The sequence below is a fragment of the Xiphophorus couchianus genome, chromosome 11 (genome assembly GCF_001444195.1).
Source record: "Xiphophorus couchianus chromosome 11, X_couchianus-1.0, whole genome shotgun sequence".
Classification (NCBI taxonomy): domain Eukaryota; kingdom Metazoa; phylum Chordata; class Actinopteri; order Cyprinodontiformes; family Poeciliidae; genus Xiphophorus; species Xiphophorus couchianus.
The window spans coordinates 27,691,777-27,708,677 of NC_040238.1; the positions used below are offsets into that span (position 1 = coordinate 27,691,777).

The 16,901-nt window shown below is 38.8% G+C and overlaps 1 protein-coding gene across 2 annotated transcripts; it reads right to left on the bottom strand.

Moving 5' to 3' along the window:
- Window positions 1–398: 398 nt before the first annotated feature.
- capns1a (calpain, small subunit 1 a) lies at window positions 399–5,774 on the bottom strand. Of its 2 annotated transcripts, none has more exons than XM_028031022.1 (11): window positions 5,577–5,774; window positions 4,842–4,891; window positions 4,716–4,752; window positions 4,303–4,395; window positions 4,157–4,214; window positions 3,920–3,984; window positions 3,695–3,763; window positions 3,313–3,391; window positions 2,339–2,455; window positions 2,190–2,248; window positions 399–2,115 (listed from the first exon to the last, which is right to left on the bottom strand). In XM_028031022.1, the coding sequence occupies exons 2-11, from the start codon at window positions 4,886–4,888 to the stop codon at window positions 2,089–2,091; spliced, it is 651 nt and encodes a 216-aa protein (XP_027886823.1). In that variant the 5' UTR covers window positions 4,889–4,891; window positions 5,577–5,774; the 3' UTR covers window positions 399–2,088. The 2 variants fall into 2 exon arrangements, with proteins under 2 accessions (XP_027886823.1, XP_027886824.1); XM_028031023.1 differs by having other exon boundaries at window positions 4,842–4,888; window positions 5,577–5,717.
- Window positions 5,775–16,901: the final 11,127 nt, after the last annotated feature.

Genomic DNA, 16,901 nt, shown 5'->3' on the forward strand with positions numbered 1-16,901 from the left:
GCAAGCAACATCAATACATCTCTAGCACAGGAGTTCAAATTAAGTGTAAATTGCTGGTTGGAGGAAACGTGTTTAATTCTTCACTAGTGTTGCATGGATGACCAGGAAGAGGAAATGACATGCAGGCTAAGGAGTTGTTTTTGTTTTTTTTGGAAGCAAGTTAAATGGATTGTGGTGACTGAAAGAGATATTTACCCAGATTCTGCTCTTAAATGGGTTTTTTTGTTTATTTTTATATAAACATCTAATTATGAAAAAGTTTCAACAGCATATTATAAACATTATATAAAAGTGAACCGAGTTCTAATTCAATAATGCTTATTTTTAAATTTTATAACTCTCAGTGGCTGAGCATGAGAATTCAATCTACAATGCACTCATCCACCATAAAGAAAGAAGACTATGAAATGCAAGTTTTATTCCAAACATGGCACAGGCATTTATTTGACATCAGCACATTCAGTAACAGTTAAATGAGCGGGATTCTAACTATGGCAATAACCTTTTAGCATGCATTAGAGGCACATAATTCCTTGTGCTGAAAAAACCTGGTGCACATTTGACCACAGTTGTAAATGCGTAAAGTGAGAGGAAGCAGAAAGTAAGTATGCCATTAGTGAGCTATTCCAATCGAACTGACGTTTAAAACCCTGCGTACGATACTAGATTAGCTCACTTTAGAGGAAGGAAAATTAGAACATTGTATTTCACATTCAGAATGTGTTAGCTTTCACCAATTTCTTTCAACCCCTTACAGGTGCAGTATGTAAATTATGCAAAATGTTTACATATTTGTTAAAACTGTCACCATGGCATGACAGTACGTTATGAGAAAGATTGCTCTCCTCCCTGAGCTTCTATTGCTATCTGTGGTCAAGTAAAAAAAAAAACAACCAATCAGAGCCAGGAGGAGTGTCTTAGCACTGTCAATCAGCATCGCATACTTGCTGCTGGCAGAGAAACAACTTCCCGTTACAGGAAAACTGTTGATCCAACATCGTTGGTGGCCATGCTAGCTAACATAAGCATTCACAACAGCATGTGCTAGCTTGCAGCATAATGGAGAGCGGTGGTACAGGGAGGAGTGGTTGACAGCGCTGAGACCCTCCTCCAGGCTCTGATTGGTTGTTTTTAGATTGCACTGGGAGAAGACAGAGGAGCTTGATTTTTTTCACAGATTGTCTCATTCCTTACTGTCATAACAGGACAGTTTCAGCAAATATTTACAATTAAAAGTTGAACTGTTGGACTAAAAAAGTCAATGGGTTAATGACGACATCGTTGTCTTCATAGTTGAAGGGTTTTAAGGTAAGTTTGGCATAGATTAAAAGATTTTAATTTCATCATCTCGCTGTTGTTGAACTACAAATTGGTGGTTACTGCACTTAAAGCCGGTTTCGGAAATGCAGGGTTCTAAGAAATCTGACTTTACACAAAAACCAGTGTTCTTACAGACCTGCATGCTGTACACATGGCCTCAGTAGTGGAAGTTGTTGGCTATTGTGCCAAGGGTGAGGTTCTACAGAGCATTTTTGGGAATTTGCCAGGTCAAGGTTGCGGTATTCATTCAACCGCTGAAGGAATACCCTCCCACACCCAGAATGGTCCAACAACATAAAGCAAAGCTGTGGCGGTAGACACGGGATTGTCACTCAGGCTGATACACGCCCAGAGAGCTCAAAGAAGAATCCAAACAGGTGAAACTGGTAGAAATAAGCGGGCGACGCTGTCACTTCACCTTGCTCACTTATTTTCATCAACACAGCACCAGAGACGTGATAAAAAGCTTTTATGGATATGAAAAAGGAAATATGATTGAAAAAAAAGTGCACAATTATCTTGCAAAATGTCAATTTTTCAAAGCATGACTGCCAACCCTCCACCAAAGGTCAGTCTCAGAACAATGCATTGCAGGTTTGACCTACATGTGTTACTTAGAGAAAAAAACTGCATGCATGCGCTCCTAACTTCTGAGGAACACAGGAAGCTGTGGGGACGTCTAGATAAAATATTTTTGGATTGCTTAGATAAAGAGTGGAGTCATTTCAGAAAACCAGCCAGGGAGGAAGAGGACAGCATCACCAGGACTCAGGAGTACATGGTCAACTGAAGCCACTGCAATGACAACAACCAACACGTAATGAAGTCACTGCAAAACTGGAATCCACTGATATTTTTGATTCCATTACCTCTTGAACATTCACTTTAATAGTCCCGTTTCTGTCTTTGTCCAGGGTTTGGAAGGCCCCTGCAGCAGATTAAATAAAGCTTCAACATGACGACTCATTGCCCCGATAAAGCCACTAAACAGTCAGACGAACGGCTCAGATCCACTTACGACACATCGCATCCAGCCTCACGAGGCAGCCGATGTAGTTGTCAAAGTCCATGTTGCCGCTTTCGTCGCTATACCTGCGGATGATCATCTGGAACAGCTGGTCGTTGAGGGGGAACCCTGCAAAAGACGCACAGATTAAACCAGTCCGTTACCATGGCACTGCAGCGACACGACGAACGCAGGGGAATCTCACATAAAGCCTCTGCTGTTCGTTTTATATATTTTATGCATCAGCGTTGGTGAGCAGCACTGAACAAGCATGATCGACAGTGCCGAGACCCTCCTCCTGGCTCTGATTAGTTGTTTCTAGTTAGCACTGGAGCTCCATTTTTTTTCCCCACAGATTGTCTCTTACGATACACTTTTGGAGACATCTGCAGGGTGAAGCGTTTGTTCAAATTTCTTTGAAACATGAGTTCAGCAACATAAAATCAACTTGGCATATTCTCTACTGGATTTAGGTCTAGACTTTGACTAGGCCATTCTAAAATGAAAATCCTTAAATGCAAGGCCTTCCATTGCCGTATGCATAGGATCGTGCTGGAAGCTGAACCTTCATAGTCAAATTTTATGAGCCTCTAACCGGTTTTGTTCTGGGGGTTCTCTAGTCAAAGTTTGGACTTGACTCTAGGGTTGTGGTCTGACCTTAAACAGATCATTCATTCTCAAAAGACAGATTGTTGCTATAATCAACTGCAACTGGTTGTTGCCACCCAGAGTGGAACAACCAGTTCTCCACAGAGCCAGGTTGCTTTGGATTTTTTCCCCCCCCGAATAAACTAAATTAACATTTAAAAAAAAAAAAAAGATCTCCATTTTGTATCCATGAAAGTTATTTTTAAGTTTAAAAATTGTTACACGTTTATGCCTCAAGAAGGGACAAAAAACAAAACAAAATATCCCAAGACAGAGGAAAGCAATGAGGTGTATGCATGTTTTCATGTCACTGAATAATAAGGAAGGAGCATCCTCACCTGCAGCTTTGAATGCGTTCGGCAGCTCATCTGCACCGATGACACCCGAGTGGTCTGCGTCATACTGCTTGTACACGCCCTAAACAGAAACAACGCAAATATTTAGAGCAGTTATGCCAGCGAAGTTCCCTGGTCAGTCGGCTCAACCTAGAAAGAGCAGCAAAAGATGTCTCGGAACCAAAACGGTAATTAGACGCAATTGCTTTAATCCAGACATATCTAGGAAATGCAGCCGTCTGTTCTGGTAGCTGGAATCATCTCAGCTCTGTATTCAAAACAAATTTAAATTAACAAGGATTTTGGCACGCCGTTCATTCAAATCAGATGACAAAGTGCATCTCTGCTGCATTCCTTTGTGTCCAACAAGCTGTGCTGCACCGACCTGCCATTTCTTTACGTTGTTCCACAGGTGTTTGAATTCATGGAAGCCAAGTTTCCCGGTGCTGTCCGACTGAAACCGTGTTAAGGAAATCAAGCAGAAAGTCCAAACATTCTCTAGCTTCAACCTTACTTCCTACCTTAAGACTTCTTATTAGTCCAAGTTGCATTTATAGAAAACAAACTACATCCATTAATATTTACAGATGACACGTGACAGAAAGGATACGTCCATGACAGCCACCATGCTCCTGCAGGATTCGATGCTGAAGCCATCCGTCTTCAGGTCTCCATCTAAAACAAGAGTAAATGATTGTTGGAAAAAAATCTTTTAAGGGACGGATTCTCTGACGCACAAATGAACTGTTCAGATCATCGTTACCACAGGGGTCTGAAAAACTAAAGTGAACAAGAGTACATGAGAGAGATGAGAGCTTTGCATGCAACAAATGGAAGCGGCGCTTACGCTTTGAGATGATCCGGTTCAGGATGTTCATCAGCTCATTTGGGCTCACCTCCATGTCCTGCGAGAAACAGAAGGAGACAGTGTTGTCAAGGTGTAACAAAGAAAATAAAATGAAAATAAACGAGAAAGAAAGATGAGACGCTCACGTCTCCAGCGAGCTGCTGGAAGACTTTGCGGAACTGTTTCTCCTCGTCGCTTTCATGCTTCTCTGCGTAAACAGCTGGCTGGCGTGCAGGAGGCTGTGGGACGGAGACATGCCGCAGGTTAGAAATGCACCAATCGGGCAGCCAGAAATCGGCTCCCTTGATTGGCTCTGATCAGTGACCAGCAGGTCAAATACAGAATAATTATTTTCTTCACTTTGCGAGCTAAAACTCACAATTTTTTATCTATAAACACTGTGTACTTCGAGTAAAATAAAAAAAAATCTCTCTTCACTTTTATTAAAAAAAACCTACAACACATAATATTTTTCTTTTATACATTAAAGTCCTTAAGAATGAGAAAACACATGGAAATTGTTGGGTGCGTCTCTAGCAGATGTGGATGATTCACTTACAGGATTTGAAGGCGCAAACTGCTCAGGGTCAATGTTGCTGCAAAAAGACCAGAGATGAAGACGCCCATTAACACCGCAAACTGCGCTTAGATTTACATCACGCTTATAAATCGCTCAGATTCTCACCTGACAACGTCAACGATGCCACCGACAACTTTTTTGAGAAAGAACATCTTCTGTCAACAACAACAACAAAAAAAAGAACAGCAGAACATAAACTTAAGGCCTCGGTTGGGTTTGAAAACAAAGGAGTGAGCGAAGTAATCAATACAAGATGTAATTAAACCCCCCCGACAAACTACATCAAATCAACTCTTGTGCTTGTTTGAACATTTTTGCTTTACAGAATGCCAACAGAACAGTAACGGGTTTGAGCTTCTCAGTCTCACCAGTTGGTCTTGTTAGTCACAACTAAAATTTCCTCTGCTTTCCTGAGAGTCAATAAGCCACAGACACGCCCCGCAGCCCCCTTCAAACACTTCCTGTTATGGAAGCAAACGCTACATCTCACGCACACAGAGGGGGGGGAAATGCAACTAAACAAGCCACTTAAACACAATTCAAATATGTACACGGTGTTACGTTTTGTTTGGGCTAAAAGTTAGGCATTGCCTGACTAGACGGTGCTTTTTAGCTAGCCAAATATATCCTTCAAGGAGGTTTACGTAACCGTCCAAACTTAAAGTAAAAAAAGTTGCAAATGAGAAACTGTAAGTTTAAGACACAGTGTTCCGACGCAAAGCAGCTAATTAAGTTTAGCTTCAGCTAACGGACCAACTCCGACGTCTAATTAAGGAAACCTGGACAAACAGGAGTTAACAGCAGTAACCTGCTACCACTCCGTGTTTAATATGTAGTTACCGTGTGGCTGGAGGGGTTTACAAACTTGTCCTGTGTCCGAGCCTTTGCGTGACTTCCAACAATGTCAGTGAGAACCAAGACCCGTGAACACGCCTTAACTGACGCAGCAGGGATGAAAATAAGGGAGGCGACAGGAAACGCTCAAGGCAACTTCCGCTTTCCTTCTTACAAAATAAAATGCAGCAGAGAGGAAATTACTATTACTCTTTTTATTTGCCGGTGTGTTTTAGTATATTAGATTGGATTGAATGTAATTATTTCTGATTAAAAATAAATCATTCAGAACAATCAACAAGTTTGGACATTGAACCTTCTCTTGCCTGCGTACAGAAACTTGACCCCAGTGCCTTATAGTGGCTTGATGGAAACTTCATTGGATGTTTGGCTTGGCAAACAATGGCTACTACACTGATCATTTTGATAATCGTAACCAGCACCTTAATATTTTACTTAATGTATATATTTAATAAATAAATAAATATATAAAACGTGTTTCTTAGCAAATAAAGGTTTTACACAATACCACAAAAAACTAACTGAAAATTATTTCCATGAACTTGTCATTGCTACTTTTGCATCAATTAATGCATGAAGGAAAGTATGTCATAGAACTGTCACTAATGTTGGCAGCATTGTTAGTTACATTATACTCTTTATAAATCTATGTGCTCTTTTATTTATGTAATTATATATCTATCTATTTTATTTTATTATTTTTATTTTTTATTTTAACTTTTTTTTTTTATTTACTCATCAGGCTTCTTAAACTGGGCCGAAGCATCCAAATGTGAGCTGGTATGACAACAAAAAATCCTTGAATCCTTGAACATTATCCAAGTTTCTTCAAAATTTTGTTGTAGATTCTGATGACTGTGGACAGGAATATTCTCGTGTAGCAGTGTGTATTGCTACACATCTGCTGAAGCCTCTGACTGAGGACACTTGTTGTATCACAGTCTGAAGAAGAGGGATGCTCTTTAATTTTCTTGATTCTATGAATCCAGCTTGTTTAATAACATTCTTGTATCAGAAGACACAGTTTGAATGTTCCCCTTCTTTCTCTCCTCTTTATTCCTGCTTCAGATTCGCAGCACCACCTTTTCAACTCATCTGGGGTTTATGGGTGCAGTTAAGGTATCATTTGAGCTTTTGTGATGTTAACCAGCTGCTGCCAGTTGTAAACCACCTGGTTGCCCTGGTTATGCATCATAACAAAAGCCCAAAAATGGAAAAAGTATCAACAAAAATTCTTCCAGCTGCACAGGATTCAAAACCAAAGAACACTGATCCAACATAGTGATAGTTTTTGTCAGAGAGGAAAACGTTTTTAAAAAGAAAGAAAAAAACAAATTGACAAAGGCACTACATGCTGCCACATAGAAAAGCTCTTTTGTGTTTGTTCTTATTTTCTCTCTTTGCAGATTTTTTTTCAGTTTTTTTTTTTGAGACAGCTCCTCAGTCACCTCGTCTTGGGTTCTGTGCAGCTGGAAGGATTTCTACTCCAACTTTTCCAACAACAAATATATATATATATTACATTCTATATATATATATATATATATATTAGATCAATCTGAATGTCAGTGAATCCACACAATCCCGAGAGCTTAGTGCTGCCTCTGAACTTTTGCTGCAGTTCACACGTGAACTTTGTTTGCGCATGTAGGTGCTAAATTCAGCCGGTAGATGGAGCCAGAGAGCATCTGACAGGGCTGAGTTATGGCAGAAGGAGACGTTCATCATCCGTATCCGCTATGTAAATATTTTGTGCACTATGAATGCAGATGTACCCATACATTAACACACACGCCTGAAAACACGAGCATTTAAATATTTCAAATATTCTTATTCTTATTACGATTTGGATGCTGGAATGTAAAATTACAATTCAAAAGAAACAAACTCCATGTATACTTTGCATTACTTTTTTTTTTTTTGACAAATAAGACAATCTTCCAAATGTACCAGAATTGGGAGCTCGTTAGTCTTGAGCAGTGGCATCACTTTCATCTCACGTTTTGAATCCAATCTCCAATAAAACAAAAAAATAAATAAATAAAATAAAACAAAACCAAAATATAATTCAGCAGTATTTATCAGTCTGCTGCGTTTTTCTAGATAAGTGTTCTGCCTTTCAGATTCACTAAAAGTCAAGCCTCTAGTGCTTTGAAAGAGAACAACTCTGTCTTTTAAATCATATATACATCCCCTCTTGACTCCTCTCGCTCGAAGATGTGATGGTTGCATCCTCGTCTCCCATCTCTTGTTAAAACACCTCAAACTCCCCACAGAAACATGGCTGTCAGACAATGTTTTGCATATAAAATGATGATTGCTACGGCTGGGATTTTCTTTCTTCATCCCAAATCTCACTTTTGGTTTTGTGGAACAACACAACCTCAAATGAGAGAGTGCATGTCTGCTACTATTGCAGTCTGCTTTTACAAAACAATGCACATGAGCAAATCCTCCAAACTGTGACACGTCCAGAATGTTTGTGCTAAAAAAAAACAAAAAAACATACAGCGTGCGACATGACGTCGAGCTGAAAGACATGATAATAGCTGACATGGAGAGAACAGTGATATGTTTCCCTCAGATCCCACTCCAGCTAAAATTACTCCATCCATGAAATAGAGGTATCCATGGTTACTTCAGGAGCCATGTTAAAGGGTGCCTCGGTGCATCTCTATTCTCCAGCACTTTCCACCTCTTCTCTCATTCATCACTCGAGAGAAATCGCCGAGCCACCTGAAGGTTTCCGACAGCCACAATTTGGTTTTTGCAAATGAGATCTGCAGAGAATAATCTCACCGATGTTGATGAAGATGGAGCGGCTATTAGAGAGCTGTGAATTATGAATGCAAAGGACATTACATCTGCAGTCACCTGGCCGGCTGTGAGACAGCAGAGCCCGTGTGGTTCGCTCCAGCAATTGGGGTGTGGGGGGGTATATTGTATAGGAGCATCACCAACCACCAACATGACATATTTGCAGTCTTCAGAACAACCTGTTACCTTGACAACGCAATTTTATCATTCAAGCCCACTGCTACCTTCTCCCACAGCAGGAATCAAATGTGCCTTAAACGTATACTGATGCAGGTTTTGTTTTTTTTTACTCCTCGTTTCAAGGGAGGACAGAGGACAAATCCTGACCCAGTGTTGCACAGTCAGAGTTCTGCAATTATTATTTATTTCTTTTGTCCTTTAAAAGACTTCCGTTGTGTGTGTGTGTGTGTGTGCGTGTATGTGTTTCTTTTTTTCGTGGGAGGAAACTCATAAAACATTGAATCAGATAAGATTTTTGTCAGATTCTGAAAGGTAAACTAGATACTGAAGCTGATATTTCACTAAACCCCTAAAACGTGAGCAGCAGGGAGAATATTTATTTAAAAGAACAACTGAAAAAGCTTTTATAATGTTTGATATTATAAAACATTATAATATCCCATTTCAAATACAAAGCAGCATAATATTGTGAATTGGAAAGAAAATTGTGCATGGTTTCAGAAATGTTCTGGGTTTTTTTTTTAAAGAAATTATGGGGTGCATTTGTACTAACTTCTTTCTGATACACATCACAAACAGCTGCCTTCATGAGAGAAAAACTAGAAATACATTTCATCTAAATGCACCGCAGTCTTAGATTCAAACTTGAATATTTATTTACCCCAAAACCCCTGGCCCCCAAAAAACAAAAAAAAGTCGGGGATCTGTTGTGAGGGACTATACAGTGAACTTGTTTGGTAAAGTGTCTAATTTTTCTCAGTCATGCGATTAGTCTGTCTAGTTTAGTATAGTTTAACTGTATATAACTATTACTAGTGCTGTTACACAAAAAATGTTAGTTGCTACATTTTTGAACCATCATAAATTAAATTGCAAATAACTGTTTACTTACCTCCTTATCTCCTTTCATGAAGATTTGTGTGTGTGTGGGTGTGTGTGTGCGTGGGTGTGTGTGTGCAGTAATCTGAGGTTACTTTTAATTATTATTACCTAACATCATATACATCAACCTGCCAATGGGAGTGGAGATGGAAATTATCCACTTGGCTATAATCTTATGTATTTGCATCTTTCTTTTTTTCCAAAAAAAAAAAAAAAAGACCTTGAAAGAATTAACAGCAACAAACAATTTTAATGGCAGTTTCTGTCATCTACTGGCATGGAGTGCGGAATGGGACGTGAAATAAAAAAAGGGGCAGGGAAACTATTTTATATACTTCAATATTAGCTGATCTGTAGCCTCAGGCCTCGAGTTTTGACCCGTTAATCTATAGATTAAATGACATGAACAAACTCTGGTGGGGGTGGCTGGAAAACACTTAGGATTATAAAATTGCAAAGTAGCAAATAGTTCAACAGGTGCTGTCATTAACTAAACAACAGTCATCTCACGTTTGCTGCTGTTTATGGTCACTTTTCCATCCAGTTATATGAAAACACCAGTTTATATTTGCAATTTAATTATTCATTTCAATAGCTGTCATGCAGGGACATGCAAAGTTTTTTGTTTCCCAGTCCATGTGCCACTCTTTCTCTGATACAGGATTTCACAAGCAAACAGAAAGGAACTAAACAAAAATAAACAGATAGAAATAAATAATATATATAATGCTATAGATATTAATCGGAACTGGATATTCTGAGAGCCTGATTAATAAAAGATGTTTTCAGCACCGATTCCAGCCAGAACCTGTTTTTATTTCCTATCCTTCCTGTAAATCAGCATCAGAATTCAGATCCCACCGTTTTTCTTCTAGATAATATCATAATTGCAAAAGCAAAAACACCAAGGCCGTCGTCGTTTCTTTATAAATGCGCGATGCGCTCCTCATGGCTTGTGCAGCCGAGCTCAGAAGATTAGGAACGCATTCGATAATGAACAAGGTCAAACCGCGTGGGAGGAAGAGCTGGGTGCAGGATGGCTCATGGCTGTCAGTATGTGAGAGTCGTGTAGACAAACTTGAACTGGACCAGCTCAGCCACACTGGGAACATGCCCTGTTATATTCCAACCCAAGCTTCCTACACAGAAGCACGCCTGTGGTTACAAACAAACATCTCTGGTTGCCAGAGGAAGGACTGAATTTTACTGAACATGTTTTAGCAAATCAGGCTGTTTAAATGTCAGTGAATTGAATTGACACATTTCTGATGGTTTGAGGATTTAAAACTCTATATGTATACGTAAATACAGGTTGTGTGAGTAAAACTTACGTATCCAGGCAAGATGCTTAGATTTACATGCTGTTTTGGCACAAAAGATGACTTAGAGTTGCTCAGTTTTGAGTGGAGCTTAGAGTGAGATGAGGACGTAGGGATTAGAGTAATTATGAAGTCATTTCCATTGTATTGTTGAAGCCAGATAAACCTTTTAGTCCTCACTGTCAGTTGCCATCACCACCATAATTTCCATTTGCTCAATGCCCTGAATAATAAGCAAGATCACGTTTTCTTCTGGACCCTTTTCAAATTCAGAGGTTTACATCGAGGTTGTTGTAGTAAACTAAAACTACTGTAGCGGGATAACAAAAACTGAGATTGAGAACGCATTTTTGCATTTAACCGAAATAAATAATAACGGGAACAACTAGAACTACAGTAACTATGTTGTCTGTTTGTAAAACTAACTAAAACATAGTTAAATTATACGTAGATATGATGCCCGTTGCGTTCATGTTTGTAAATTTATTTATTGTCCTTTCAAACTGACGTGAAATTGATTTTTTTTCTTCCCCCCCTTACATCAGCTGTCTGCTCCCCCTTGCACCACAATGCTAGTTCACTAAATGCGACAGCAAAAGTCGGGAGAAAACACCAGTCAGTTGTATAATAGAATACATTTTTTGTGAATATTATCTTCTGTTGAGTCTTCATTACCCACTCAATGGATACATAATCACAATACAATAATACCTTGACCTTTTTGAATTCAGCACATAAAATATTAACCAAAGTGTGAAACAACTAAACTATGACTATAACTAATAAAAACAAACTGGGATGTTTGAATTAGACAAACAAGTGGCTAATTCAGTTAGTTTAGTTTTATAAAAATAAACTACAATGAAAAACCCAAATCTATTATAACCCTAGTTTACATAGAGTAGGATTAGTAGTTACATAGAGTATTTCTAAGTATCTGATATCATCTGAGTTGAATGAAGACACACCACTGAATGTATTTTAGGGCAACAACTCAACCACAAAGACACAGAACAATTTCATAAGTCTGGCTCATTCAAGGGTAAAAAATTGAAATGCCTATCTGCTTAAATATTTAAATATTTTATGGGACATACAAGTCCCATAGTGTCCTGGAGATGAAAAAAGCAACAGAGCTTTGTTTAGATACTAGTTGAGGCTACTAAGAGAGCGTTGTTATCCACCGTGAAAAGATTTCCAGCATGGGCTGAAGAGCCACTCTGATGGGAAGAAGACTTTACTCCGTTAGCAACGTAAAAAGACTGATTACAGTTTGTGAATGCACACAGTGCAGTTGCTGCAGATGGTTAGACACGTTACGTTCTTCCTCAGGTAGAAAACTTTTAACCAGCTTGAATAAAAAGGTGAACCTAACTGTATTGTTTGATAACCGGGATCATGTATGTCACTGACTCTGAGTCATGTACTCAGTACTGGTTCCAGTTTCCAGTCACTGTGACATTTCTGCACCCGCATGTTAAGCAATCACACACATTCTATCTGTGCCTGGTGACCTTCCGTCACTATTTGGACTGACTGTCGGTTGCTTCAGTAACTGCCTGTACTGATTATGAGGCCACACATGCCCTCCTGACGCCTTTTCATGTCCACTCCTTACAAATCGATCCAGATGTAGCATCAGAGGCAGGCAATCTTCGTGTGAATGATGCTCATATCAGACGAGACACTGAATAATTCATGAGTGTGTTGGTTTTACTCTCAGTCACTCAGGTCATCTAAACTTTGAAACTAATTTCAACACTTTGTGCAAAAAGGTCCATTGGTGCCTTTTCTGTCTAAGGAAACTTTCTCGTTTTAATATTGACTGAATCATAACGACCACATTTTACCAGGATTTTATTGAGTCTGTTTTATCCTTTGCCATGGTGTCATGGTTTGGTGTATGAGCCAACAATGTAGGACAAGATACTTTTAAAGGCAGCATTTTTCCTACTGCTGTTTTTGAAATGAACAAACTGAAGTGACATTAACACTTCAGTTTACTCTTCTATTTTATGCCCTGCTTTGATGTGAATTTGACTTGTGGAGGATTAAGCGCCATTAAATGTGAAAGGTACTGGTTATGTTGATGTTCCAGCATCAACCAGTTTAAAGATAAATAAGAAACTGTACTAGTCACTCTGTAGAGGGAAGAAGTTATAACGTGTTTCTTCCTTCCTTCTTTCTGTGTTACGTTTACTATTATTAGTAGATTATTAATGTTATTTTACTATCATCATTATAAGCACTAGTTTTTTAAAAATTGTGTTTGTTATAGTATGATTATGAGGTGCTGATGCTGCATGTCCAGTAGCTATTTACAGTTGTCGCTATGATTATTATTATTATGGGTCAGTAAATTTTCCGGTCCTGTTTTGAGAGGTAACTTGTAATTATTTGTGTTTTTATGTAGAGTAACTTATTTGTAAGTAAATTGAACCGGCATATGAACACCACAACATGTTTTTAATTACAAATTTCTGATCATTAAGTTGGTAAGAGATATATTTCATTAAACTGAGATAAGGGGCAGGATTAAATTAGTGTGTTCAAACGGAGAAGTAAAGCTAATGATTTTGTTCTTGGTTATGTATGCACTTATTTGTTTTGTTGATAAAAACCTGTTTTGAAATAAATAAGTAAATGCAAAACACATGTTTCTCCATTTTACGGTGTGTGTTTGCATGGATGTGCCTGCCTTGCATCTACTTTTGGGTATAAACAAAAGTAAGCTAACTAAAGCTAACCTAACCTAACTTTCTAAAACAGGAAAACCTACTAAAGTGGGAAAAAAAAAGCCAACCAACTGAATGTCTGCCAGCATTGTTGGTCTCCATTGATCATCCCATTAATGTAAATTTTATTGCTACTAAATCTAGTCAGGCTAAGATTTATTGTGCCAGTATTGACTTGCAATTGCAACTATACTCAAACTGTTGCACTGGGGAAAGTTTCACCTTGATTAAGACAATAAAGGTTTATTAGTTTGTAGAACACGTTTATATGAGGATAACCCAGTTGTAAAAGGCTTTTTTTTTTTTTTTTTTACATCAACATGTGTCTTTACCCTGCAGGGTGTTGCTTGAGAGTTTGAAAGTCTGAGGAGGTCTTACTCAGAGATTTATGCTCTGCAGATGTAGTTCTTGGAGTTCTTCCCGTTATTACATTATGTTTGAGAGGATGGCATCAATGTTTTTGGGCTATATAATTTTTTAATCTCTAACTGGATCATTAAACTCTTAAAAAAAAAAAAAAATTGCCTCCAAGCTGAAATGAATGTACAAAATGGTCACTCTACCAAGTCGTTGACTGATACATTTTTGGAAATGTCTCAAACCTAACTCGGAGTGCAAATGCTTTTCCAGAGCAAGCTAATGTTCTGTCTGTTGAATTGAGAAACTGGGCGAGCTGAAGCGTCTAATCACCACTCAGGAGGTGATTAGACGCCTCAATCACAGAATCTCCACAGCTGCAGTTCTCGTGGTCTTACAGAGGTAAGAATAGAAAAACTATTAAAATTGTGCTAAACATATGGGCAGCTCAGCCTCATGATGTAGGTGGGAAGCAAAGCCCTGGCTGGTGCTGGTCTAGCTAATAAAAGAGTGAAGACAGCTCAGATTACAGGCGGGGTTTTTATGGGTCCAATTAGAAGAGAGCAGAAAATAATGTAGGGCAGTTTGTTGTATATCGCCGCGTACACAGCAGACAGGGTGGTCCGGGTAGCCATGCTTACTTTTAGCCATGACTGTATCAGACGAGCTTAAGTGCTACGCGAAGCACGAGAGGAAAACAGCATCTTGTTGTCTCATTATCTTCCAAAGTCTGTTTACCTGGAGGGGACGGGCGGCAGTCAGAGGGGGAGACTCTCGGGCCTTTGTAGTTCAGAAAGACTCCGCGTTTACAAAGGAGCGTTTTAGTCTGAATAACATTATTTTGAGAGTTTTTAAATCAGGCTTCCCAAATGTTTCAAATGTTTATTGAAATTATGTGCTGGAAAAAGGACGAGTGTAACTTGAGCAACTCTCGAAGTTTAAGTCACAGGTGTAAAACCCAAGGCCCGTGGACCAATTCCGGTCCGCCATAGCTATTCCTGTGGCCCTCTAGACACTACAGGACCACATAAATTGAATTTTAGCGTAACAGTTTTGTGCTCAAAGCATATAAAAATAATCCTTTACATACTGGTTAAAACTATTACTATGTTGTACAGTAACTGTCTGGCATGAGACAGATGATCTGTAAAAAACTGTCTTCTCCCAGTGGCGACTAGAAACAACCAATCAGAGCCAGGAGCAGGATCTTAGTGCTGTCAATCACAATCTCATGTGCACTGCTCATCCCTTCACCTCTTTGCTCTCTAAGCTGCAGCTGGCAGAGGCTGTTGTGAATGCTCAGGCTAGTCAGCATGGCCACTGATGACGGCAGATAAACGGTTTTCCTGTAACAGTAGCTTGTTTGCCATTTGCACAATTAGCAGCCTGTACATGAGGGTGATTGACAGTGCTAAGACCCACCTCCTGGCTCTGATTGGTCGTTTTTGGTCAGGAATAGTGCATTTCTTCAGATGGTAACAATAACTCAGGGAGCAAGTGAAGGAGATTGACTATTTCACATTTTATGTGTCATAAAAAAACATTTTTTACAAAAGTTACATGACATAGCTTTAAATATTATTTTATGAAATTAAATCAGTTTTTATATGTACAGGACCAAATTACACTGATGTTAAAATTTTTTATATTTAAGCACTAATTGCCAGCAAATCTCCTATCTGACCTGCTCTAATGGGTAAATATTCACTTTATTAAATCATACGTTGACAATGGAACCAAGTGTTTTTTTAAATGCTTTAAATGTATTTATTCCATTTTGGAAATCTCTGTAGTATTTTTAAATGTCTTATTAGTTTCTAATTTCTTTAGGAAATTTTTTTAGAGTCTATTAAAAATGTAACATGTAGTTTTAGCCAGACCAGACAACCTGTGGAGGAAAATAGAAACTCTCCTGGTGAGAAATTTGTCAAGAAATTTACAGAAGGGTTAGCTTATAAAGCATGACCCTGAGCTTTGAGCATCTCCTGCAGTTCTGCTTAAACTGTGATCTGAACAAGGATTGAGTATGAGCGACTGTGCGCCAAGGTGAAACACGGCCGTCAGCTGGCAGGACAGGAAAAATTGAAATGGAAAAGAAAGAAAGCGATACGTCCTGTTTGTCACACAGGCGAACACAGCAAACATGTGGGAGAAGGTGCTGAGACCAAAGATAAACTTTCTGATCTAAATGCAAAATCTGTGGCAAAAAAAACAACAAAAAAATAACTGACCATACACATCCGCCTGGGCACACCACCACCATGGTGAAACAAAAAAAATCATAAAATTAAAGATCCAAAATTGAGTGTACTGCAATTATCCTATTTTTTTGTAGTTTGGTTTAGTTAATCAATAAATTCTTAAATATAAAAAACACAAGAAAGGCTTCAAACTGTTGCCTTACTAAAAGGAAAACAATTTCCACGTTTAGGGTCATCAGTTGTTTTCTGTTTTGTTGGCCAAAGTTTTACTCTTTTTGAGTTGGTGGACTGATCAAGCTCATTTTAAGGGCCACATCTGTTAGGATGGCCTAGTCAAAACAAACTGTAACTGCAACTTCAGAGAGGCTGGTTTTACACATGCAAACTAGTTTTCTGATTTATGTAAAAAAAAAAAAGAAAAAAAAAGGAAAAGCCATTGATGTTCTTCAGAATTATGAGCCATTTTGTGACCCCCAATAAATTCCATTAAACTTTTGGTTGTAACCAGGCCTGTCACAATAAGCAACAAATTAACTTCTGGGACAATTTATGGTCCAACGAAATTTGCCGTTGTGACGGGCAAAGGTGAGACGATGCAAAAATTGTGAAATGCATGTGAATCCTTTTCCCAAGGCACTGTATAAAAACCAGGTATAAAATAAATGTTTGCCATTTAGATTTTTGCCCTCTCCTTTTATTTCATGTCATGTCAGCAGCGATGGCGTCAGAGCGGCGTTGCATAAAACGTGTTGGTTGCTGCTGCGCAAGTCCGACCAACCTGAGGCCGAGGTGGAGGAAAAAAAGGAAGCAGAAGACAAG

Excerpts from the sequence above, each read along its gene's own strand:
- capns1a (XM_028031022.1), bottom strand. The coding sequence starts at position 4,888 with ATGTTCTTTCTCAAAAAAGTTGTCGGTGGCATCGTTGACGTTGTCAG. Across the intron at positions 3,985-4,156 it reads GAACCGGATCATCTCAAAGC|ATGGAGACCTGAAGACGGAT; the intron begins GTAAGCGCCGCT and ends CTCTTGTTTTAG. Across the intron at positions 2,116-2,189 it reads TTAAAGTGAATGTTCAAGAG|TGGCTTCAGTTGACCATGTA; the intron begins GTAATGGAATCA and ends TTGTCATTGCAG.